General features: G+C 39.1%; 2 protein-coding genes across 3 annotated transcripts in view; one reads left to right on the top strand and one right to left on the bottom strand.

Annotated features, from left to right (window-relative positions):
* LOC108655082 (uncharacterized) overlaps positions 1-17,396 on the bottom strand; it is a 33,413-nt gene extending 16,017 nt beyond the window's left edge. For both annotated transcript variants that reach the window (XM_018106780.3, XM_018106781.3), the window contains exons 1-2: positions 17,188-17,396; positions 667-1,181 (exon numbers count right to left, since the gene is read on the bottom strand). In XM_018106780.3, coding sequence (XP_017962269.1) covers positions 667-1,127 — 461 coding nt within the window. In that variant the 5' untranslated portion in view covers positions 1,128-1,181; positions 17,188-17,396. The remainder of the gene's footprint in view (positions 1-666; positions 1,182-17,187) is intronic.
* Positions 17,397-21,398: 4,002 nt separating this feature from the next.
* Positions 21,399-24,530, top strand: part of Dgk (diacyl glycerol kinase 1) — a 49,789-nt gene continuing 46,657 nt past the window's right edge. The window contains exon 1 of the mRNA XM_030383103.2: positions 21,399-21,888. The gene's annotated coding sequence lies outside the window, so the exon portion shown is untranslated. The remainder of the gene's footprint in view (positions 21,889-24,530) is intronic.

Below are 24,530 nucleotides of genomic sequence, written 5' to 3'. Positions count from 1 at the left end.
ATTTTTAGATCCTTTACTTTTCACTCCTTCTTCTAACTTTCTCCTGCAACTGCTTTAAATATTTATTCACACACGCTCAAAAATTTCTATTAATTTCTCATTTAAGCCACAAAACTAGTTAAATATATGCAGAGATCAATTTTTTTGCAGATGTTAATTCCCAATATACCCACTCTAAGCACCACACACCTCTAGTATCTATAGATACCCATAGATGCACTGAGTGAGCAAATGGATCATATCAAGAGGGTCGCACTAGGCGCAATGCCTAGAGCTCTGCGCCCTGAGCAAGAGATGGCAATTCGATATGATGAAGGCAAACACTGCACAGCAACGAAACCAATATACCCACTTTGGTCAACAGGTGAGTGAGAAGCCGACATTAAGAGGGTCGCACTACGCGGCGTATGCGCAACGGCCAAAGCCAGTCTGAGCCAAGTTTCTTTTATTCAGCGAGCTGATTCGATTTGGCTTAATTCCACGCTAATTGCCTCGACACAACATAATTGAAATGCTTTTTGGGGAATCTCTCAAGTGTGGCTGCTCATAATTAAATTTGCTGTTGCGCAGGGCACTCGACGAGTTTCTCGTTGCGGCGCGCTGCTGCTGCTGCGCCCTGTTCAAGGGCGCGCGCGCGCGCCCGAAGGTCGCAGTTGCCACACTCACCTGTGATATGAATACTTCAGCATGGCGCGCGGCAGTAAAAAGTTTTCATTTGTTGCAGGCCCAGCAGTTGCCGATGCAGCGGCAGCAATTGTTGGTATCTCTTTGCCAGTTGTTGTCGTTGCAGCAGCAACAGTTGCTGCTGTCGCTGTTGCGTTCGTTTTGTCTGCAATCGACTTCTGGTTGAAGAATGCGCCCAATCTCTGCAAATAGGCGTATTTGATGGGGGCGTGCCTGTTGCGATCTTCATCTTCCTCCTCCTCTTCCTCCTCCTCCTCCTCCTCCTCCTCGTCGTTGTCCTCGTCGTAGGGCAGCACTTCGATTGCATCAAAGTCGTACGAATTGAAGTAAGCCTGTTCCCTGATCCGCTTCACCTGCGCTGCCTCCGTCACGTGATCCGAGGATATATCCGAGGCCGTCTTTTTGCTCGTTGCCATCGCTGGCGTACTTTTGCAAATGGGCATGGTCAACGCCCACGCAAACACATTCAGCTAGACTTGTAGCGCGAACAGCAAAAACTGCAGGGGAAGAAGAGGATGAGGGAAATTTACATTAATAAAACTATTCATGATTGATTGCATAAAATTTGATTGATGGGTCTTAAATATGAATGAGAATATATAACTTATCCATGATGCTTGTGTAGAGGCTATTTATGAGTGATGATTGACTATGATTGAGTGCTGTTTGATGCTTATAAGGGAGTGATTGACTATGATTGACTGACGGTTAGTTTTTACAAAAGTACTTTTTGCGATTATTGATTTCTGATTGATTATGATAATTATGATTGATAATAGTCTATGATTGACTATATAAGATTGTTGATTGATGCTTATATATATTATTAAGGGATATAGTCTTGATTGATGGCTGCTGTTTCTTGGCTATTTGTTGACTATTTACGATAGATGATTGATACATATTGAAGGCTAGATTGCTTACTTTAGGAATTCCTATTAGTATACGCTTAAAGCATTGCTAATTGGAATGTAGCTTACTGATTTTGTGCTAAGGCATACGCTTTTATCAGCTTGTAGCAAATACTTCAGATGCTTAATTAATCTCTCTTTAAGCTGAGCTTTTCAATTAGGTGTTGCATTCAAATTTCGTGCTTCAGAGCTGAGGCAGCGAAGCATGGAAATTGGCCCAATAATCAAGAGATATGGTGGCTGCATTTCGGGCCACACTCGAGCGTTGTTGACCCCAGCCAGGCTGGGCGCATAGCTCACTCGGGCCGCTCCTTCTAAACCGAAGCATTTTCAATGCTATTCAAATGTGTGGCCAAATCGCATATTTTGCCTGATAAGCAGATGCTGCGGCAGCATAGTGCATGCTGACTGCTGCATGCTGCATGCTGTTGCATTAATTAGCACTTGCCCTCAATAAAGGTTTGTCTAGGCTCGCCCCGCCTGCCGTCGCTCCGCCTCCCCGTTTGGTATTGCATAATGCGCTGCCACGTTGAGATTTATGGCCAGGCTTGCAAATTGTTCGGTTAATAAGCGACTGCAGTGGATGCGACCGACCCACGGTGAGCAGGCATAATATTCCGGCATGAAAACTGAACATTTTTGAACATTTTCAAAATGGAAAATGCAAAATCGAAAATTGAAAATTCACTAGACACGAGTGCTGGCGATTTATGTAAAAGTCGCCCTGCCCGTACCTGCGCCAGTCCCTGCCTCTGCCTGGACTGATGGCCCCTCTCATATGATAGACAGTTAGATTTGCGCACATGCACCTATGTAGGTGTGTATGTGTGTGTGAAGTGGGTGCTACGTAATGCAGACAGCCACGCTGACAGCTTCATCATTTGTCAGCAGCAGCAGCAGCAGCAGGTGAGTCAAGTGGCAGAGCAGCAGGCAGAGGGGGAGGAGTCTCTGCAAGGGAGTCGTGTGGTAATCAGCGAGTTAACAAATTTGTTTGCCTGGCAAAGAGCAAAGTGGGAAAAGCCTCAACTACACGATTCTATTGCATGCCGAAGTGTTATGCGATAGTCTTCAATTACGAAGACAGAAAGGAGAAAATACGGAAGAAAAAAGAGAGAAGATCAGGGTGGAGTAGATAAGGAGCTAGGATGGAAAAGTGAAGGGAAGAGAATTAGAGAATAAGAAATAAGAGTTAAGAAGTAATGAAAAGGTAGAGAAGGGGGAAGAGAAAAACAGAGCAGAGAGGAAACAGAAGTTAAAACAAGAGGGAAGACAATAAGAGCGAATTATTAAAATGATAAGAGAAGAGAATACAACAGAGCTGAGATCGGAGATGAGAGAAGAAGAGAGGAAGGGCAGAGCAGAGTATAGACTAAAAGGAAAGGAGCAGCGAGAAGCGAGAAACGAAAGGAACATATGATGAGGAGGAATCAAATAATCCTAAATTAAACCTCGTTTTAATTGATGCAACACTTGAATAGGAAGCAAGGTATTGCGTATATTTCGTAAATATATGCCTAATCATATATCCTACAAGTCGCTAAGGCAATTGAAGAACTTTCTCAACTCAACTCAACTTCTGTGGCTGCCCTTCATCGGCATATTTTGCCCCACAAATGGCAATTGCTTTGTGACTTTTTACTGTGTCTAATGCCTCGCTTCGATTGCGCTTTCTGTGTCAGCTGCGAACTGCGAATTAATCATCAATTGCTTACCATATGACGGTGGCATCGCCGATGCACATTTGTGCCACGGCCAACACAGTCGAGTCGAGTCGAGTTTTTCTGCTTTTGCTGCTTGTCTCCAGTTCTCGGTGGAGTGTTGACAACTCAAAGTTACAGCAAATGCTGAGCAGCAAAAGAAATTTGATCTTGATAGCGCTAAAGTTCAAATACCCTTTACGGCTTGTTGAAGCGGGCATCATCGAAATGAAGGGAATGTCACTCATATTAGCTGTAAATCGAGAAGGTACTATGGAAGAATACTACTTAAGCAGGCGTGCAGTAGAGCGAGGCTATGGAGCCATAGATCTATTGAAATTGGTATTATGGGATTTCAATATCAAGACATTTTAATGTATCATTTGAAGAGAATTTGCATTTGGTCAGATCGTTTAGCTAGCATAGAGTAAACAGATGTCGAGCCATCATTTATTAACTTCCTCTATCATATACGCATATTGTCAATTGTAAACTCTTTGACGGATTTTAGTTTATGACATCAGAGATCAATATTAATATCATTCATTATTCAAAAGCCTTCATCTTTCGACCTTTTCATCGATTGTCAAGTTATGAATGCCCTTTGTTAGAGTATTCAAAGCGACTTCCGTTGTGGCCGTAGACCAACAAATGGGAGCAGCGCGTCTCTGCTTGAAAGACACATTTAGGCATGGTAATCAAGTTCAAACTTGGAGTTGGACTTGGACTTGGCCAAGGGAGAGTCCCATCAATCTTCATTTGAAGGCGGTTTAATGATGGGCAGTGCGAGCAGTCCATATGTGAATACGTTCATACATAAAAAGTCAGTTCCTTAACCTCGCCAGATAATAAAATCAATTCACGACCCAAGCGAAGAAGAAGAAGAAGAACAAATATATGCAAATATTGCATAAATTTGCAGAGAGCTCAAGCTGAAGCGATATCTATATATAGAGCGCTATGTAGAGGAGTTGTTGTGATTTGTTGGCCAAATGCTTCGATGCCGAAATTTATTTCCAATTCTATTTATTGTTTTATTTTCAACAATTAAGGCAGCAGCCACTCAAAACGCACAGAACACTCTACATAGATAGTTAAACAAGACGTGATAATACCCTGCAAACTACAACCAAATAGGTAGTACATGTCTCTCTGTAAAAGCTCAACGATCTTGAGAAGTACAACAAGGAGAGGCTTGACATTTGATAAATTTTTGTAGAGTAAACACAGCTCTGATTGAAAATATCTTTTCGATAAGTTAAGAAGCGTCGCATAACAATCGATAGTTATCGGAATCATGTCTTTGACTTTAGCTATCGACATGAATGAGTACTCTGAGTCCAGAGTATCTCCTAGTCGTTCAAACCCAACAGAATCACTCTTCTAGATATTTATAGATCAATTCATGCGGCTCTGTCGAACTGCCTGCGGCAAACTTTTTGATATGCCCAGTCGAACTGGCTGATGAGTCAATTGCTAGGCAAACACATATAGAGAGAGAGAGAGAGAGAGGGAGAGAGAGAGACATCAGTCAAAAGTAGAGTCTACCCTCCACAATAAGTAACAAGCGAATGGGTTGACTCTTTGTGCTGCTCTTCCTCTTCCTCCTCTTCTTCTACCGCTTCGCCTTGACTTTTATTTGACATGCATTGAGATGATCGGGAAGCGCTGTATAAACTGTCTAAAACAAAAGACTTAGGCGGCAAACTTTGTCAACTTGTTAAACAAACAAAGCTCAATCTGCATACGAATCAAAGACAAAATAAAACGACATGAAACGAACCAACAACAACCACAACAATAGTTATATGTTTGCATCTTTATCTTTATCTGCCTTACACAGTGGCAACATTGCAAAATGATGTCGCAAACGCGGGCCACAACAAAAACTACAGCAACAGCGGCACAAGCTAAGATCTTAGTGCGCAGCAAAGACAGCACAGTGGGACAAAGTGAAGCAAATGAGTTTAGAAAACTAAAACAGAGTAGAGTAGTGCAAGCCAAGTTCTTGTTTCTGCTGGAATATGGACTGTGGCATAGTCTAGTCTTGGATAATTCTATATATATGTCAAAGTTTGCATTGAGAGTAGCTTGAATAAGTACAGTTTTCACATTAAGCTTATGCGTATGTATTATATTATTCGTATATACGATATGACATGCAAATACCCAACTGTATTCACTGTACTCTCATTTTCCTTACCATTATCAGCTACGTTTCTACATTTCTTCAGCTTCAACTCTGGAACCACTAAGCCATATAATTTTGCATTTGCCACATATGTGGCATAGGCAAAGGCAAAGTAGGCTGCAATTCAATTGCATAGACAATAAGCTATCCAGGTGGCATGTGGCACTTGTGGTCGTTGCTGTTGTTGCTGCTGTGGCACAACAATTGTTGCAAGCAATTCAAACGTTGCAAGCCGCCCAAAGATGAGGCAAAAACAGGGGGGCGCGAGAGGGAGAGGGAGTGAAAAACCGGGCTAAATGAAACCGCAGAAAAAAAGCACCTGAAAGCACATTTTTTATTTTCATAAAAAGGTCAGAGAAGAGTTTTCAAATTACGCAACGCATATTGGCTAAATGGAAAGATATATGTATGTGTATAGATCTATGTCCATAAGGCATATGAGATAGGCGTAAGCGACCCATATAGCCAGTATATGCAGAAATTCAAGAGTTTATGATAGCTGGGTGTTGAATATGGGGATCTATCATAGTCCCATACATATCAAGTTGGATCTCTAGGTTTTTTGATCTGCGAGAGATAGACCCAGACAACCTCAAGTGCGTATAGTCAGCTCTGTTACATAAGGCTTGGCGAAACCAGTATACCCATTCGCAATGGTTTGCAGGTAATTTTAATTTATAATAAAGTTGGCTTAATGAAGAGCCAAATGCTCATGATTCGCCGCATTTGGCTATTGAAGTGGGCATCGCTGGCAGCTTTACAGCTCGTTGCACCTACGAGGCGGGTGGCGGGTGGCAGGTGGGCGGGGGGGTGCGGTGAGGAGTGTGCGCTGCAGCTTGTCATTGAGGTGTTTGCAACTGTTAAGCTTGATGGCCACACAAAACCTTTAATTAGTCGCAGCCAAAGAGACATTTTGCAATAGGGGCACAAAACAAAAAACAATAACAACAATAACAACAACAACAAAACAGCGTTGCGACAAAAGCGTCGGGCGTTTTGCAATTAATGCGCCTGAACCCAGCTAATGCCATATTATTATGAATAAGCACAAGTCTATATATGTATATATGTGTATGTGTGTGTGTCTGATGAAAACTTAGAGTGGGTTAATGCTAATTGCAGGCACGGTGGACGCTTTTTATACGCCTAATTGCATCGTTTTTGCTGCGCGGAAAGCCGGTTTTCCTCTCTCGATTTTCCATGAATGAAAACGGAATAAAAACCTATCAAATCGGGCGGCTTTTCAATTCAAGCTGTTTTTCTGCTAGTGGAAAAACAAACGTTTTTCTTTTCAAAACAGAATCACAAACGGTTTTGTGGCAGCTCTTCTCGGCGTGCAACTAGATTTTTCCCTAACTTGCCCCAAATTGTGGTTGGCTCACAATTGTGACGACAAAAACATGCCACAAGTGGCACTTGCACAACTTATGCACCACACACACACACACACACACACACACACACACACACACACACATTCATGAGAGCTCGAAAAAATATCTAGCCAGCAACAAGCCCACATTTATGTCCTCGTGTACCTTAGTGGCACTTGGCCAGCCACAACAAGTGAGAACACACTGCGAATGGGGTGTGATTGACTGCGCGATGCTCGAGCACGGCTCAAAAGGAGGAGAAGTTGGGTGAGCAATGACTCGCTATGGCAATGAATCTGCTGAAGAGCTGTTCAGTGAAGAACTACCTTCAGAAATAAACTATAAGAAATCTCCCTCTCTCTCTCTCTCCTCATGTTTAATTACCTCTCTCTCTATTTGTTTCATTGTATCCATTAATATACATTTCTCTCTCTGTGTATCTCGCTCCATCTCTCGCATTCCCTTCATCTCTATTTATCTTTTCTCTCCTCCCAAATCTCTGTATCTCTACTCATTTATAGAGTCTAACTCTCCCTTTCATCTATCTATATCTATCTCTCTCTTGCTCTCTCCATCTCATTCTTTCTTCTTTACGCAACTAATATACCCTCTTTCCCTCAGCTGCTGAGCGAGCATAACAACGCTCTAAGGCCAACTGCAGGTCCTTCATTTTTTTCATAATCTGAACTCAAGCGTGCTACGAAATGTAGCTCTGGCTGCACTTGCTACTCTCAACACATGTAACTGAGAGATGTAACAGCAGCCATACATGTAGCTGTAGCTGTCTGCGTCTGTGTGTGTATGTGTAGCTGTAGCTAAGCTGCTCTGGCTTTGCCTGGTAAGCAAATAATTTTTATGAATGAAATTGAGTCTCCATTTTGATGTAGCCTAATGCCTCTTTTATATGTGGACCATGAAGAGGATATATATTTTTTTGAAAAGGTTGCAATTTGGCTTTTGAGAGCAGCTTTGCCAGCTTTTACCTGAGAGGATAAACAGGTAAGTCTGTCAAAAAAGAAAAAAAAAAGCAAGAAGAGCCAAGGCGTGAAAGTCGTTCAGAGACGATGGAGAAAACTAAATCAAGTTGAGTTTTTAAGTTTTAAAGCGACTAAAGTGTATGCAAATGCAGATCTAATTAGCCACAGAGACTTATCAAATATACATGTAGATATATTTCTGTGTGTGAGTGTGTGTGTGTTGGTGTGCGCCATTCAATGTCTGGTCATTCTATTTGCTTGGGCTTCTGTCGTCTTGATGGCCAGCTGAAGCCGCAAGGTTAGTTTAGATTGTTGGCAGCGCATCGTTCTTCAAATCAAGACAATCTCTCGTCTAAGCGCTCAAATTTTGACAGCTCTTTGTTGTGCTTGGGCAGTGCGTGTAAGCTGGGTATATTAGTTTGCCTTCGAGTTGTTATTGAAGCCAGAGTAACTCTACTCTCCCTGCTCTTAGTCTGGCGAGCTTTAGCTACATTCACTTCATTCACGACGTTTTAAATGTGGGAATTACTATATCATCTTCTTATATTGTATAAGACTCGACTTTGGTCTATTTCTTTATGTTTTCTATCTATCTTCTAGAAAGATATATTTTGTATACATAAATATCTTCTATATTGATATATCTTTATTTCTTCTGGTATCATCTCTTCTACATACAAGTATCAAACGAGCATTAGGCAGTCGCTACATAATTATTCTGGTAAGCCTGGTCAGTCGCCCAGCCTGTCAAGGGCAAGGTTTCGACTACTTTTGCCACTGCTTTGACTGGAGCTTTGCATAATTTTCTGGCTCCATCTACATAATTGTTCATGGTTCTACATCGCTTATGGCTCCATGCTGATAACTGCAACTACAGACACACACACACACACACACACACACATACACACACAATTATACACCCCCCTTCTTGGGGCTATTTACATAATCTTCGACTTTGGCTCCACTGCTGTCTGCCGTCCGCTGTCTGATGGCTGCGATTTATTGGTCGGGTCTTACTTGATTGGAACAGCCTCTAGTTGGCCCGGTGGCCTGTTGGCCATATTTATAACCAGCACTTCATAAAAAATAAAGCTCGTTAAATTTTACAACTTATTTTAGTCGGTGGCTGCGTCTTTTATGATCGAGCGTAAACCAATCGAATGATAATAGCAATAAGCGATATTGTAAGGGCCTGCAGCTAGTTATTTACAGATAAATATATAGAAATATTTTAGGAATTAATGAGTAAATCGTGAAGTCTGGTTGTAAATCAATTTTTATTTGCAATCGATCAAGTCACACTTCGCTAAATGTCACAAGTTGTGTGAAACATCAAAAGTTTTGATCTTAAACAGAGATCTCTGACCTTTCGATTGGGAATGAGAAGAGATTCTGTTCAGAGATTCTAGCTTTTCGATTAGGCAACTGAGAATTCTCTGGAATTTCGATTCTGTTTGTTCAAGCATTCTTGAAGGTTCTATGTTATTTCAATTAGCCCAACGAATAGTTTTTCCTACAATCCAATTCAAGCCAATTGTAAACACTTGCGGGCCATCAATTGTCTAAATATCTATTTATAATCATAATCCCAAACCGAAAAGAAAACACATAAATGTATTAATAACAAAGTATGAACCACTCGGTCTTCAGCTGACATTGACTGACTAGAAGATATTACGTACATAAATGCTTATGAAAATGCATGAGAATTACATAGAAAGATGAAAAGTCAGACAGAGGGAGGGAGATGTAAAGCGAAAGAGATAGTTGGTTCAAGACATGAGAAGCGACCGCAAAACACTTCAATTAGATGGCCTAATATGCCCTTAACTTCACCTTTAAATTAATAATGAAAAGCATACAAAATGTAAACTTGAAATTGCTGAGATGATGGCAGCGCCCTTTATAAAGAGGCACAGACCAAAGACCCAAAACCACAGACAATGATGATGAAGAAGAACCACTTGACATTGTAAATTCGATGAAAGAGCGTGTGTGTGAGAGAGAGAGAGAGAGAGAAAGGCAGTCGCAGAAATAACAAAGCACAGAGCAAAACAAAGCAACCAAATACTTCTGATAAGTTTTTGTATACTTTTATTGTTTTTTATTTATTTTTGGTGTTTTTTTTGTTTTGTTTTATTAGTTGAAATCTATTTCAATGGATGCTGGAAGTGCTCCAAATGTCTCGAGTATATGCATATTTCTCTTTGTTGCTGCTGGTATCGTTCATAGACCAAGGTCAATAACAGTAGTCAAAGTCAACGACGCCACACACACATACACACATACACACATATACATATATAGAGACATCAAGACATCGACATCGACATTTGCTCACATTTGACATTTGATTTTGGTTTCGTTGTCAAAGACCTCAGCAGTTGCTTTCAACTGAGAGAAAGAGGGAAAGAAGGAGAGAGAGAGAGAGTCGCTAGCAACAGGTGAAAATTTGATGAACTTGAAAAAATTGTGTAATGGAAAAAGGGCCAACCAGAGTTGGCCAAGAAACGAGTTGGCAATGCAAACGAAGCCGGCCGGAAATACGCGTTAATTTTTAATTAGCAATAAAAGCAAATAGATATTACATATACATATATACCATATATACCATATATATAATATATATACTTATATACATCTAGTTAAAAATTTAGCTGCACATCTTTCGCAATTTAATTATTAACGCTTTTCAGCTGCCAATTAGTGAAACATTTGTTTCATTTACATTTGTATTTCAAATTATTGATATCATATTCCACTAAAGGGGCGTCAGCCAGACCACTTAGGTTCCATTTAAGGGTCTTTCATAGTCTGCGTGCAGCGGGTATATACGGCTTACACAATGATCGTCATGTTTACATTCAGTAAGAGCTGTTAGCCGTTACATATTTTGTAAGCGAGAAAATATCATTACAAGGTATTCCCAGTTTGTCCAAGAAGGGTATATTCGCACTGCAAACATTTACTATTGATGCAGTATTGCTAAAACTTTTAAGTGAACTCTTTTGATCTATATCTAGTCTAGTTTTCCTTTTGATTATTAGCACTCCTTTTCATATCTAACTTTACAGGGTATCTTATTATTATAAATTGCTAGTCAAATGAATTTCCATGAGCTGTTACTTTAAGGGAAATATGTCTATTCGATTATAAGTAAATTTTAGAAACTATAGGAATACCCTGTAAATTGGACTATAAATGGGCTTTTAAAAACCCTGTTAAATTTCGTCTATAAGTATTATTCCAGATAAACTTCTTCAGTTCGTTTATATTTGAATTCAGTTCTTCTGTTGCATATTCAAAAATCCCTCTACTTTGCTGTACAGGGTATACGATGAGTCTTCTCCTGTGCCGTTTTACGTCTATTTACATGCAATAATCCACTTTGAGTGCTGCATTTCTTGTGTTTTGTCTTCGCTTTGTCTCTTAACACTATTGAACTAAAGAGCTGGATATTTACATTATGATCGGTTGTGTCTTTTGGGCTGGTTGTCAGCATGCTAATGTCTCGGTTTTGTTCGATAACTGGTTTAATGGGCCGACTGTGTTTGTTTTTTGCTTTATGTGTTGGAAATTAGCTTGATTCGCCATGGGTATTATCATATTGTGGGTTTCTGGTTCAAGTCTAACTCTGAATGGGGCATTGTGCTCGACTCTGAACAATTAAACATCGTTTAAATCAATTGAAAGTCGATATATCCATGTCAAGATGAGTGTCCCCTTCTACTGACAAATGGTGATTCAATTAATGGATATATATATAGAGATGATATATGATGCATATATTTATATATAGCTAACTTTACTTTGTCTTTTTCTTAGCTCTCAAATTTAATATTGTTTTAGGAGCTAATTAGTTTGGACACACGCGTCTACAATTTGATTGTTTAATGGTTAAACTATCTATCTGTCTATTAGTTTATCTATATAAGTGCATATCTAGCATATCTTCTACATTAATTCCGCCATTTGTCAAGCAGTTGCCATAAGCAAATATTTGAGCTTTTTCAGAATAAATACAGGAATACAAAGAACAGAACTTAAATTGGAAAAAACTAGTTTAAGCGTCGGCATTATAATTAGCTTGACATATTATAATTTATATGGCTTACAGCCCATAATAAAATCAATCGAATATTTGAATGATGAAGTGCCACAGCTGATACCTGCTCAAATCTATGAAGGAGCGGGTATATAGGCTTGCGAAATAAGCTGCGAATTCATGAGTTTAGGGGTGTGGCTAATCGACCATAACTATGCCCATATATTATATATTCTGTTGTGGTAAATATCAATGACTTGTTGAATCTTGGAATCTAGACTCAGCAGCTAAAAAAATATTTATATAGCAATGCCAATATCTTAAAATTCACAGAGGAAGGGTATTGGGTAGTCGCGTAGGCCTAGAGATTCTTAACATTGTTTTGAATTCACTTTTGTGTTCGCATCTTGCATTCAGTTAAGATATATGTCTTCTATATACATAGTATACAAAATACCATTTAATACTTAGTTTTGGCATGAAACGTGTTTCTTTTTGTCTCTCTGCTTCTTCTTTCATTCTTTCTGCTTATCAGTTTGTTGTCTTTGCTTTTTTTTTTTTAAAGATGTTTGTTTCGTTTTTTTGTTGGTTTTTTGACTTAAGTATTTAAATTTTTTGTTGTTTTGATCATTTTTTTTTACCAATTCCGGTTCGACGACCCTTTCACTTATTTAAAGCGGTCTGCGAATTCCAATACAAAAGCTTCCAAATAATTGTGTTTAAGAACTGAATTATTTGTAAGGCATATAAATGTGTATGTGAGATAAAAATATGCAAAAGATATATTTATATCATCTGATATCAGCTGAAGAGCCAGATAGCATTTAAAATTATTAGCTACAGGCAATACAGTAAAGTCTGCCCTGTTTAAACAATTTAATATACTATATCAATAATCATTGACAATATATATACCCCATATGTATTTTAGACACATCGTATTATGACATAAATTCATCAATTAGCAGGTTTTAATGCATAAAAAGTGGGCAGATGTTTTGTTTGGTTATTCCGAGAACTTCCCGGTTCTATCATCAACTGACTTTACTATGTATAAACCTCTCTCTTGTCCTCGCCTTGTTACGCTTGCTGCAACCAGTTGGGAATTTTATGGCTGCTGCTCTTGCAAAATGCCTTCAACTGACTGAGGTTTACTTTCAGTGCGTATTATTATATCAAGCCAAAAAATATATAAATAGTTTCATTATAGTTTCCCCTCTCATTTAAATATTTGTTAGTATTTTCATTTAAATGTTCTATTTTGATGTTTGTTATATTACGATATTTAGTTCAATTATTTATATTTTCTGCTGGCAAGTTTTTCGCGCCATCTGCTTTTCGAATTAGGCAGAGTTTACTGTATACAAAGCAATAACAATTTAAATAAAACATGCAACAAATACGCGCAAAGCATTTTAAGCATTTTAGCAGTGCAACAAAATTCGTGCTGGCATTGTTTTTCCTCCTGCTGCTTCTTCTTCGTTTTTATTTGGCATTGTGTTACTCCCACCCAGTGCCCCTCTGCTCCTCCCCTTTCCGTTGTTTCCATACTCAAGTCGCTGCATGCGAGCCTCGTTTATTAGCTAATTAATTGATTTTGTTCAATGGCCACGAGTGACGTCACAGTTTCAACTTGAATCCACTGAATTTCTTCATAATGTGCTCAAGTTTTATGAATAGAAATAAATATGTTGATACTCTGAAACTCAGTGTAGTGTAGTCAATTGGGGTATATTGATTTCCGTTACAATGCGTGTAATTTAAAGGGGCGGAGAGGAAGGCGTACGCCAAATATAGAGATTACGTTTATTACTGACCTAGATCAATTGCTAAGCTAGTGTAAAAATGATATGAGTATAAGAGTAGAAAAGTTGTAGGATAAACAGACAGATAGATGTATCGGTATGTATAAGAACATGTATGTATAACAACATACATGTATAGAAAGAACATTGAGTATAAGAGTTTCAGGATCAAGTGTCGAGTAGATAGAGCTCTGGCTGTCTTTAAGTCTGTATAAAAGTATGTCTTATGGACTATTAACCTGTATAAGAGTATAAGACTATGAGAGCATTAATCGTTGGGTCGATTTTCATGTGTTCGCCCTTCTGTTAGACTCGGACCTTCGGGTATAATCGTATGATATTGTATACGAGTATATGAGAGTATGAGTCGTATGCCTTATACTCTTCAGTCGTGTGGAGGTATCTGCTAGTCGAGCACTCCACATCATACATTCTCTTAATTGTTTTCTATATATTTAATATATATTTATAAACAGCTGACGCCATCTGACGCATCTCTATGCCGCGGCTATATATAGACAGAGAGCTTACAAATATTTGCAATCGAATTATTGTGGGAGTCGTCCAAGTGTCAAATGTGATTATGTGATTATTATATGGCAAATGATCAAATCTGTGAATTAATTATGCGGCTGCAGTTCAATTGGAATGTGTTGAGCAAAGTTTGCCAAATTGAAAGACTCGCAATATTGAAATATTGACGAACTACAAACAGCAGCCAGACGCAACCACAGTCAACCGCCGCATAGCCGCAATTTGCTACCACAATTGCTAATTTTACAAGAGTTGAGGGCGTTAGAGACAACAACAACAGCAACAACAATGAAAAATGTGGCTGCGAGGGTTATTTCACAAGTTGCAGAGCTATGTATAAAGAAAGTTAGTTTCTATCTTTAGGTAAAGTATATATATATCATTGACTATATATAGTATGATTAGTAAATTTGTGTATGAAGCGAGGGCTGTTTGATAGTTACATATGCAGATAAGAGCAAATAGTTTAATGCATTGATAATCCATATTAATTAAGGGTAGAATATCCAAATGTATTTTTGATAGATGCGAGCTCTATTTGATATATTAGTTCACTGAATTAGGTGTCAGCTTCTACTTGACGCTGCCTTTTGAGTCAACGCCTACAACAGAGAGCGCAACATGTGTGAAACATATGACGAATTGAATTTTAAAGATAAAATCGATAAGTTAATTTTAGGATTTTGTGTTCAATTTGATTTAAGACAAAGGCTCGCACTTCATATGATGCAAATATATAAATAGACAGAGTTGAGACACTTTTCGTTTCATTCATAGAATTTCCATGTATATATATATATTGTGGCGAGGGTTACTCCATATGTTATTGTTACGTTTCAGCTCACTTTCCTCTTCCTCACTTTCGATGCCTCCAAATGTCCACGCCCACAGCGGAGAGCGTGAAACATGTGTGAAACATATGACGAAATCAAACAGTCAAAAAACTTATCTAAATTGTGGCTTTCGCATTTATCAAATCTTCTTCCTTTTTTCTTTGGTTTCTTGTGAATTTGATTTCTTGTTATGGCCTTTTGATGATGTTGAAATGATAGAAAAAGGCCTGGGATTGTGCACAAATCAGAGCTGAACTTTATGGGACGCGTGTTCCATTCAGAGCCGAGAACTGTATGTGCTTTATATGGACAGACGTATCCGTAGACCTGTCTTTAATGACTTAACTAAACAACTATTTCGAATTGGTATTTATGCAATTAGCTAAATGCGTCAACGGCTGACATGTCTGACAATTTAAATAAATAAATAAATATAATTAATCATTTGGTTTTTAAATTTTCAACAAAGAAACAGATATTCCTTCCACAGGATTAAAGCTGCGCGAATCTGTTTTATGCTGACTCATTAAACAGTCTCACTCTCTGGGCTTATCCTGGTTTATATTTGCGTAATGCTGAGGCCTCTTATCTAATTCATGCTAATTTCGTATCTGTTTAATGACACCATTTTATGGCTAGCAAGTGAGAGTGGTCTAGTCTAACCAAAACTGACTAGGGAATACCCTGTGTGTACTTCAGACTGAAAGGATGGGGCCCCAAAGGGACTCATAGTTCTCTGTTGTTTATACTTCTATTCCTTGTCAGTATACTCTTATACTATTAGTATACTATGTTGCTTCAACTCTTATACTCGGGAGAAACACAGATTTAGATCTAGTTGCTCTACTATAACTTTTACATACATTCGTGTATACCCTATTTAGAGTACTATGACAGGGTATACACCGAAAAGGTCTGCCCTCAACTAATTTGCCTATTTCTGTTGCAATTAGTTTGCGTTAATTGGCTTTTGTTTGTTTTGTTGTTTGTCGTTTGAGTAAAAAGCCAAAAAGCTTTTTAAAATTAAATTAAATACTTTGAATGTGGAATTCAGTTGCACAAAAATGTTGCAGCTGCAAAGAGAGCGAGAGCCAGGAAGGGAGGTGGAAAGCGAGCTGCTAAATATTTAATTTCATTTAATTAATGAAGAAAAAGCACGAAATTTAATTATTTGTTTATTGTTTCTAATTATTTTTTTTTTTTCTAAAAATGTTAGAGAGAATATTATACAAAATATATATAACAAATAAATGTATATACATATATCAATTTTATATTAATATTGGATTCTATAAAAAACTTGCTAAGAATCAAAAATCAATTTGTTTATTTTTATTTTTATAATATATATTTGTTTACTTTGAGTTTATATGGCTCAAATATCAATGTGGAAAAATAATGATATTTTTTATGCTTATATTAAAATATTATTTATGATTTATTTGTTTATTTTTATACAATAAAATTTTTGTTGTCCAAAAAAGAGATATTTGAAAATGAAAAATTCCAACTGAGGAGTAAGTGGGGAGATATAAAAGCAGTGCTAAATAGCTAAATGAGCAGAGGGCGGCACAGGCATACACAGATGATAAATTGCCAATTCAAATTATATACATTTTCAAATACTTTTACATAAAAACAAAAAAGTTGCTAAAAAATAATCAAAATATCCAATTTGCCAAACAAGAAATTGATTAACATAATTTTGAATTTTATTTTTGACTTGTTTCAACAAATGAGCTTTAACAACTTTTGGCTGCTTGGCAGAAGAAGCAGAAGCAGAAGAAGAAGCAGCAGCGGCAGCAGCAGCAGCAGCAGCAGCAGCTGAAGAAACGAGAAAATAAATGAAGATGCGCCAAAAAGGCGAAAACTTATGCAATTTCTTTTCTGTTTGTTTTCAATTTTTGCTGCTGCACTTCGTGTTGTTTTTTCTGCTTCTTATTGTCTCTCTCTTCTTTCATCTTTCTTCGCCGCGCAAATTTAATGCACTTTTCTGAGCTTTTTCACGATTTTTCACAGTTTTGCACGAAATTGTGTCAAAGTTATTAAAATCTGAGATATTGCCTAAATAAATGATAACAACATTAAAGTTGTTATTGTTGTCGTTTTAGCTGTTTTTGTTAGTTGTATGCACCTTGTATTCGTTTACACGAGCGACTGCAGCCGCGCGCAGCACTTGCGTTGCCGATGCGTGTGCGTTTGCTTGGGCCCGTTACGAAAAATATATCGTTGTTGCTGTTGCTGTTCGTGTCTGCGTTTGCGTCTTCGTTTTCGCGCAGCGACTGGCAAACCGATCGACCGACGCGAACGACTGGCAGAAAGAAACTGAAAATCGAAAAACTGAAGACAGCAGCGCAAGAGCCAAGACCCATTGGGGCTCATGCCAATGCGCGCCGTTAGCTTGCTGCGCAGCTGCTGTGACTGCGACAGCGACGGCGACGGCGATGGTGACGTTGCGAAGTGCTGTCAGCATAGCCGTTTTCAAGCTGCTGTCAGCTGATCTTCAGGAATTGCTGCCTTCTTTTGTGCGCTTGGCCATTCGGTCTCGCCGTTATCTCGCTGCGCAGCTGGCACTGACTGCAGCACCAAGAGGAACGCCGGCAGCGACGTTGACTGCAATTGCCTTAGTGTTGACAGTTTAGCTATTTCTTGAGCAGTTTTGAAGCTGATTTCTTGAGAGTTTTAGCAACTTAGCTTCTTTTTATGCAAATCTAGCCGTTATTTAAAAACACTTCCTTAGCTGGGCACCTGTGCTGCTGTTGCAGTATGCGAGGTTTAGCTTTATTCAAGCTATTATGAATTCTGCCTAGGCACTATTTAGTACGTTAAGCATAGGCCGTTCGCTTAGCTTATCTGAGCTTTTCTCCTCGCACAAATCAAGCCTTATTTCTAGCAGATAGCTGTTATTTACTGCCTGCTGCTGGAAGCCTAGGCATAATATGGCATAAAATTTTATGTTTAATTTCCGGCACGTTTATGTGTCTGCCAGTCGTAAAGGGAAAATGGCTAAAGCAACTAGTTTCGGCTGCACTGGCGGCTGTGGTGCAATTTTTAAGGAGCGCCCGAAAGTATGCCTCGAATAAAAGACAGTCGTACAGTGGCGGCCATAAAACGCGGCCGACAGACAGCATTGACGTCAAATAATTATGATTACAGCTAACAGTAAATGGGGGTAAATAGGGTTAAATGCAGTGCGTAATGGCTAAGCAATAAAATGCTTAAACATCTCCAGCAGCTGCAGCGGCATTTGCAAGACCCAAAAATTCAATTAGCTGACACAGACAGGTGACCTCTGACAGGTGGGCAGCACACAAAACACAAAACACTCAAAACACGAAACAAAACAAAAGATAAATGCCCAGCGCTCCAATTCCCTGCTTATGTCATCATCATCATCATCATCATTATGAGTGTTAAATATAAAATCCTATTTATTTGCCTATTTTACATTCGAGTGCACAGTGGACGACGATGACGTCAGCGCCCCAAGGCGCCAAGCCAGAAGCCAAAAACTATTCACAGCAACAACTAAACAGCCGCCTCTCTCCCTCTCTCACTCACTCTTTTTGTGTGTGTGTGCATAATTTCATTACCAAAGCTCGACGTTTGTTTTCAATGATGTCATATGGTCGCACTTAGCCGGAAGTCCCAAGTCCTTGTGGCCAAACACACCAGAAGCAAAAAAACAGCAACAACAACAAACACTTGACGCACGCGCACATTCAAAATGGCTGCTAGTCAGTGCAGCATTTCGCTCTTTTGTCTGTGACGTCATGGTTCTCTTAAACCGCATAGCGCAGCAACTGAGCAGCAACGTTTCAATGGGAATTTTACCGTTGTCTTGCTGGTTGCCTGCTGTGCCGCGCAGCTGTTGTGAATGCCCTGGAGTGAACTTGCGTTGTCAGAGGGGGTATATTAACTACAAAGAATAACGTATCCTAGAGTGAAGATAGAATATTGAATATGTATTTATCAAATTAATATAATTATATTCTTGTTTTTTGGAAAGGGGCAAATTATCATATATATGTACATATATATTCCCTGTAAACAGGCATCAGTAAATAAGATATTAGTCACTTGATGTTTGCCGCAGGGTATCTGTGCGTACAGCATTGCCTCCTGCTCAATTGTTTATTATGATGGCGTCTTTAATGCTTCATTTGGCACGGCCGCTGCCGTTGCCGCTGCTGCGGGCTAAATAAATATTTGGCTTAAAGTGTTTCGTGCTTCATTTGGCACTCAATTCGAGACTCGCAACTGCCGATGCTGGACCTTGGTCCTCGGACTTTGGACTCTTTTTGGGCTCATTTCGGACTGTTTTTGGACTCAGTTCTGTTGATTTTGGTTTTATTGTTGCCCGCTCGAGGATGGAGGATGGATGCTGGAGGCTGGAGGTTGTTTGTCTTCTGCCAGGACATTAACCTTAGAGCTGTGATTCGAAGTATTCGAGTATTGAATTACTTGACAAGTGGATTGCTTGTGGGCGTGTCAGGCGAAAGGGGTAGACAAATGTGTGCGCTGTTGGCTTTTTGTTACATTTTAGCCATTAGTGGAAAGCCAAATAAACACAAACAATCAAAGGACTTCGAGCGACGCCAACTCGTTTGACATTGACGCAAATGTAAAATAAATCAAATGCAAAAGTTTTCTTTATCTTCTTCTTGTTTGTGTCAGGCAGCTGTCGAGCCCACTTAGAGTGGGAATGGGGATTGGAGAGTGGTGGGTGGGGCGTGACTGGGCCATGTGCATAACAAATTTATCGCCGGAAGTGATTTTCGCTGAAATCCAATCAATAAAAAATTATGCTGCCTGCTGCTAAAAATAAAAGCCAAAACAGAAGCGAAAATGGCGACGGCCCGAAAGTAGGCAACATTAAAGCGAAGGCGCCCCACCGCTCGATTGCCGTCTCCCTCACACGCACGTGTGTGCCTGCGTGACGTGAAAATGTGTTCAAAAATTTATGTTGCGAATTTCGTACGTTATTTTCGTTCCCTCTCTTTCACACTGCCACTCCCACTGCCACTGTCTCCCTCTCTGTGGAGTTATCAGGCAATGCCCTCGTTTAATATTTTCAGTTATTTTCAAGTTCATTTTGCTTAATTTATGCAGCTTATGTTGGTGCCTGAAATACCCTGTATTTCGGCTGCTGGTTAACAAATGACTAATACAAATCAATTTGCGTACATTAACTTTATAACTTTTCTTCTTCAATTGGATTTATAAATATTAATAAATGAATACATATCGAATAATATCAGTTCGAAATAGCCAAACCAAGTGAACAGTCCGCGCTGCCCTGCAAAGTGTGCAACAGTTTATTTATTTGCAATTTCATTTTCAAGTGCAATAAATATATAAATAGCAGCAAGAGAATCGCAGTCAGAGTGAAAGAGAGAGAGAGAGAGAGAGAGAGAGAGATTGGGAGTGAGATCACGAAAGTTGAAGTAATGCGCCATTTGAGATAAATCAACAGCAAAAAGCACAATGCAAACTAGCCGAAGCGCTGGTAGACAATAGGACAGTTACGATTGAGCAGTAGCAGAGTAGCGGCAGCAGAGCAGCAGCAATGCAGCAGCTTAAACAGCAGAGCTATTGCTGTAGACGAAGAAGGTGGAGCAGCGGAGAAGCAGAGCAGCGCAGCAGCAGAAGCAGCACCAATAAAGTATGATATAAAGGGCCGGTAGCAGTAGAGCAGAGAAGCAGCAGCAGAACAGTGGCAGCAGAGCAGCAGCAGCAGGGTAACCCATCAGCAGTGGTAGTACCAATAAAGAATAAAGCAAGTATATGAAGAGCCGGCAGCAGCAGAGTAGCAGTTAAAGTAGCAGAGCGTCATAGCTGAGCAATAACAGTAGAACAACGCAGCAGCAGCGGCAGCAGCAGCGCCAATAAAGAATAAAGAAAAAATATGAAGAGCCACAACAATAAGAAACAGTAATGCAGCTAAAGAAAACAACAACAAGTAACAGAGTAATTGAGTAACTGAGAGCGAGGTAGTAGGTAAGAAATATGTAAATAAACAAAGCAGTACAAGCCAATGCTAGAGGCACAAAGGTTGCCTGCTAATTTATGGCCGCGCATACACACACTCACACACATACTCACAGCCACACAAACAGGAAGTCAAATAGCCAAAAAAAAGTTCTGCACGTGCAATTTGGCAAATGAGCGCCGCAGTGACGTCATAAGACGCAACACTGATAACAATTGCAAGCGAGCGTTAGGCGAACTCTTAAGAGTAACGCATAAAAAGAGAATTTCACGCGTCAGGAGAGCGTAAGCACAAGAGCGCCAGAGAGTGTGAGAGCAACGACAGCTGGCGTATAAAAAGGCGCGCACAGTGCAGCAGCGCCTCAGTTCTTCAGTGGAAGTGCCGGTGTAATAGCGAAGAGCGCTAGCAGAGCTTTTTTGCTACCTAGGCAGTGGCAGCAACTAAGAAATCCCAAATTGAACAATATGTATTGAATGTAAAACCGAATTGTTAATACTATAACGAAGTGTTAAATACGTTGTATACAAATATATATTTTTGTAAGCTATAACAAAAGAAAAAACCCAAAAAATAAATTTTAAAAAAGTTTTGTGTGTGTGAAACAGGTGAAAAGTTAACAAAACAAACGAAAAACAAAAACAAATAAACAAATCTAATTGTAAATTTACAAAAGAACATTTCAACATTGAACTGCGCAGCAAAATATGCTAAAAATCAAAGCTTACAAATTCATAGGAACAACAACAACAAATCGGCAACGACACCAGGAGGCGGAAGAACAAGAGTCTTAAAAGTGTGAGGCGCCAAAAATCATTTAAATAATAACAGCAGCAACAACAACAGGTAAGCGTCCGCTTTAAGGGAGCCGCAACTCTTCCAGGGAATATGTTAATGTAAAGGAAAAAGGAAAAAAAAAGAGCATGCAATTAACCCAAGCATACAGGCAAGCAAGCAAACACACTCTTGCACACACTCACACCCGCAAACGAACGCTAGCGTCTTTCGCTAGCCCAAGCTAGAGCGAGAGAGCACATAAACAAGCAGCTCAACGCCTACTGCTGCTGCTGCTGCTGCTGCTGCTTGTTGATTTTGCGTCTCTGTCCGCCACTTGCGAAAGACGTTTGCATGTGTAAAGCAAGCAGAAAAAAAGCTAACGGACGCTCCTCCAGTGATGACATAAAAAACAAAAAAACGGAGAACGGAAAACAAAATCGGGGCACACGAATAAAAACAGAAATAAAAAACAGAAATGTAAATAAATAAAAAAATACACGCGCTCGTTAATAGTGAAAAACATGCTGCTGCAATTCAATTTAAAATTCCCAAAAAAAAAAAAAAATGTTGAATCGGAATCTGTGGAATTTTAACGAACTGCAGCTCTTTATAGCACAAGAACATGAAGAGATCATCAGAGAATATTTTAAATGTTATTTTAAATCACTTTAATGTTTATGAAGCTGCTAACGGCTTTGTCAATTGACATTCATATCTCTTTTTGATTTATGAAAATCTATAACACATTTTTGTTATTAAAAAATAAGAAAATTCATTTCCAGTAAACCAATATAGTCGCTTGTTCACTACGGATATTTCTCTCTCTCTCACTTTATTGCCAATCAATTGAATTGTTGTGTAGCTAATTTTGGTCTGTTACGAGTTTTATGATGCGCATAAAGGAAATTGCATAAAACAATAATTTGATAACTAATTTAAGTCTTTTATTGGCAATGAGGCGCGCGATAATGTGAACTAAACAGTAAATAGACAAGGAAAATATATCTTTATCCCCTCACATACATAGTATACAAAGTTGTTGTCTCTGTTTCTATGTATGTGTGTTTCGCACTCGCCTTTTGCTCTAGCATTCAAGGCATAACGTATACGCCCCGTGGCGTGCAAGCAAATAGCAATCAGCTAATAGTAGCCAAGCTGTTGCTGTTATTGCTGTTCTTCTAAAGAAATTTGTTTTATCTTTTAAACAATGGCAAAAAAAAGGGAAATGCATAAAAATATTTAAATCATTTATTTGCTTTAATTCTCGGAAATTTTCCGATTCAGTTTTGATTTTCTTTTTCAATAGATTTTGTGGCACATTCAATGCGTATCTACAAAATGCCAGACACGCCACACACACACACACTCGCACACCCTCTACACATATATTGTATTAAAGGTGTCACATTTAATCAGTTTAACCCAGCAGCTGACGACAGACTGACGACACAGACTGTGATTCAATTAAATGCTTTCCCGTCACCCCAGCCAAAGGCCGAAGGCTTTCAACACATATCCATAATTTCATTTATTGTTGCGAATTTTTTTGGAAGACATTTTTTCAGTCAGTTTGGGTAGCATTGGAATCCGGTTGAAAATGTCTTTCAATTATTTGGCTTTGGGCTCGAGCAAAAGTTGAATCGAATTGGGTATTAGCTGCCTCAATCTACCAATCTTCTATTATGAATCTTCAACCACATTCTAGTCTTTAATTCTTCATGTTGAATCTTCAATCTGAGTTCCAAAATATCCAGTTTAAAACTCATGTCATTATCTACTTTTAATCATGCATGGGCTTTACTTTAACTCAAAGCAATTTGGTGGCTTAGCTCATCTTGAGTCGTTTATCAATCCAAGTTCGCTGTTTAATCATGTCAACTTCAATCAGTCTCGTTTTCGTGCAACAAAGCGAATCAAATTTAGATCAACAAATTGGATTCATCATCTTCTTTGGAATCTTCAATCTCCAATGTGAAATCTTTTCTCGCTCTCCGCAAATATTGCTGACGCGCTCTGGCTGTCTCTGTTTGTTGTCATTGTTGTTGTGGTTGTTGTTGTTGCTGTTGCTTTTATCTGTGTCGCTGTTGTTGTTGTCTAATTTGCGATAAACTGACAGAAGATTGCAGCTACTTTATTCAAATTATGTGATAAGCCGCAGCGTCGCACAGCGCAACGCGCAGCCCCGCAAAAGGCAAACAGAAAAGAAACAACACGAAAAAAAATATATAAAAAATGGAAAAAATGAACACAGACTTTGTGACACGCAACACACAAGAAAACGGGGGGCGGCAGCTAAACGCTGGGCGTGTCACTGATTGCCTTCGCATTCAAAGTTTTCCATTTTGTGGCCTCTAAAAATTCTCATCGCCCCAGAGAGTCGCTCACTACGGTCTCTTCCCCCCCACTTTTGCTGATTAGCACTGATAATTTTAGATATCGGAAACTAGAAAACTGGCTAATACGATAAAGTAACTAGCTGTTGGGCATAGTCGACTGCCCAATACTCGTTTCAGTTGGCGGGCAAAAGAGGGAAATCGATGAGAAAATTACTTTTTGTCGATATATGCTTGTAGAGTGGGTCAACAGTGCACAGTGGGGGCTAACTATAAAGCTCTATATGCTTATTAGAGCTTAAGAAGAGCTATATATAGTATTATGATAATCTTAATACTTGATAATATAAAGGCCTAGATGACTCTACCATAATTCAA

Source organism: Drosophila navojoa, chromosome 5 (assembly GCF_054131105.1).
Source record: "Drosophila navojoa isolate 15081-1374.11 chromosome 5, UAZ_NAV_1.0, whole genome shotgun sequence".
NCBI lineage: Eukaryota > Metazoa > Arthropoda > Insecta > Diptera > Drosophilidae > Drosophila > Drosophila navojoa.
Note: the sequence above shows the minus strand (reverse complement) of the source record. Positions and strands in the feature narration are given on the sequence as shown.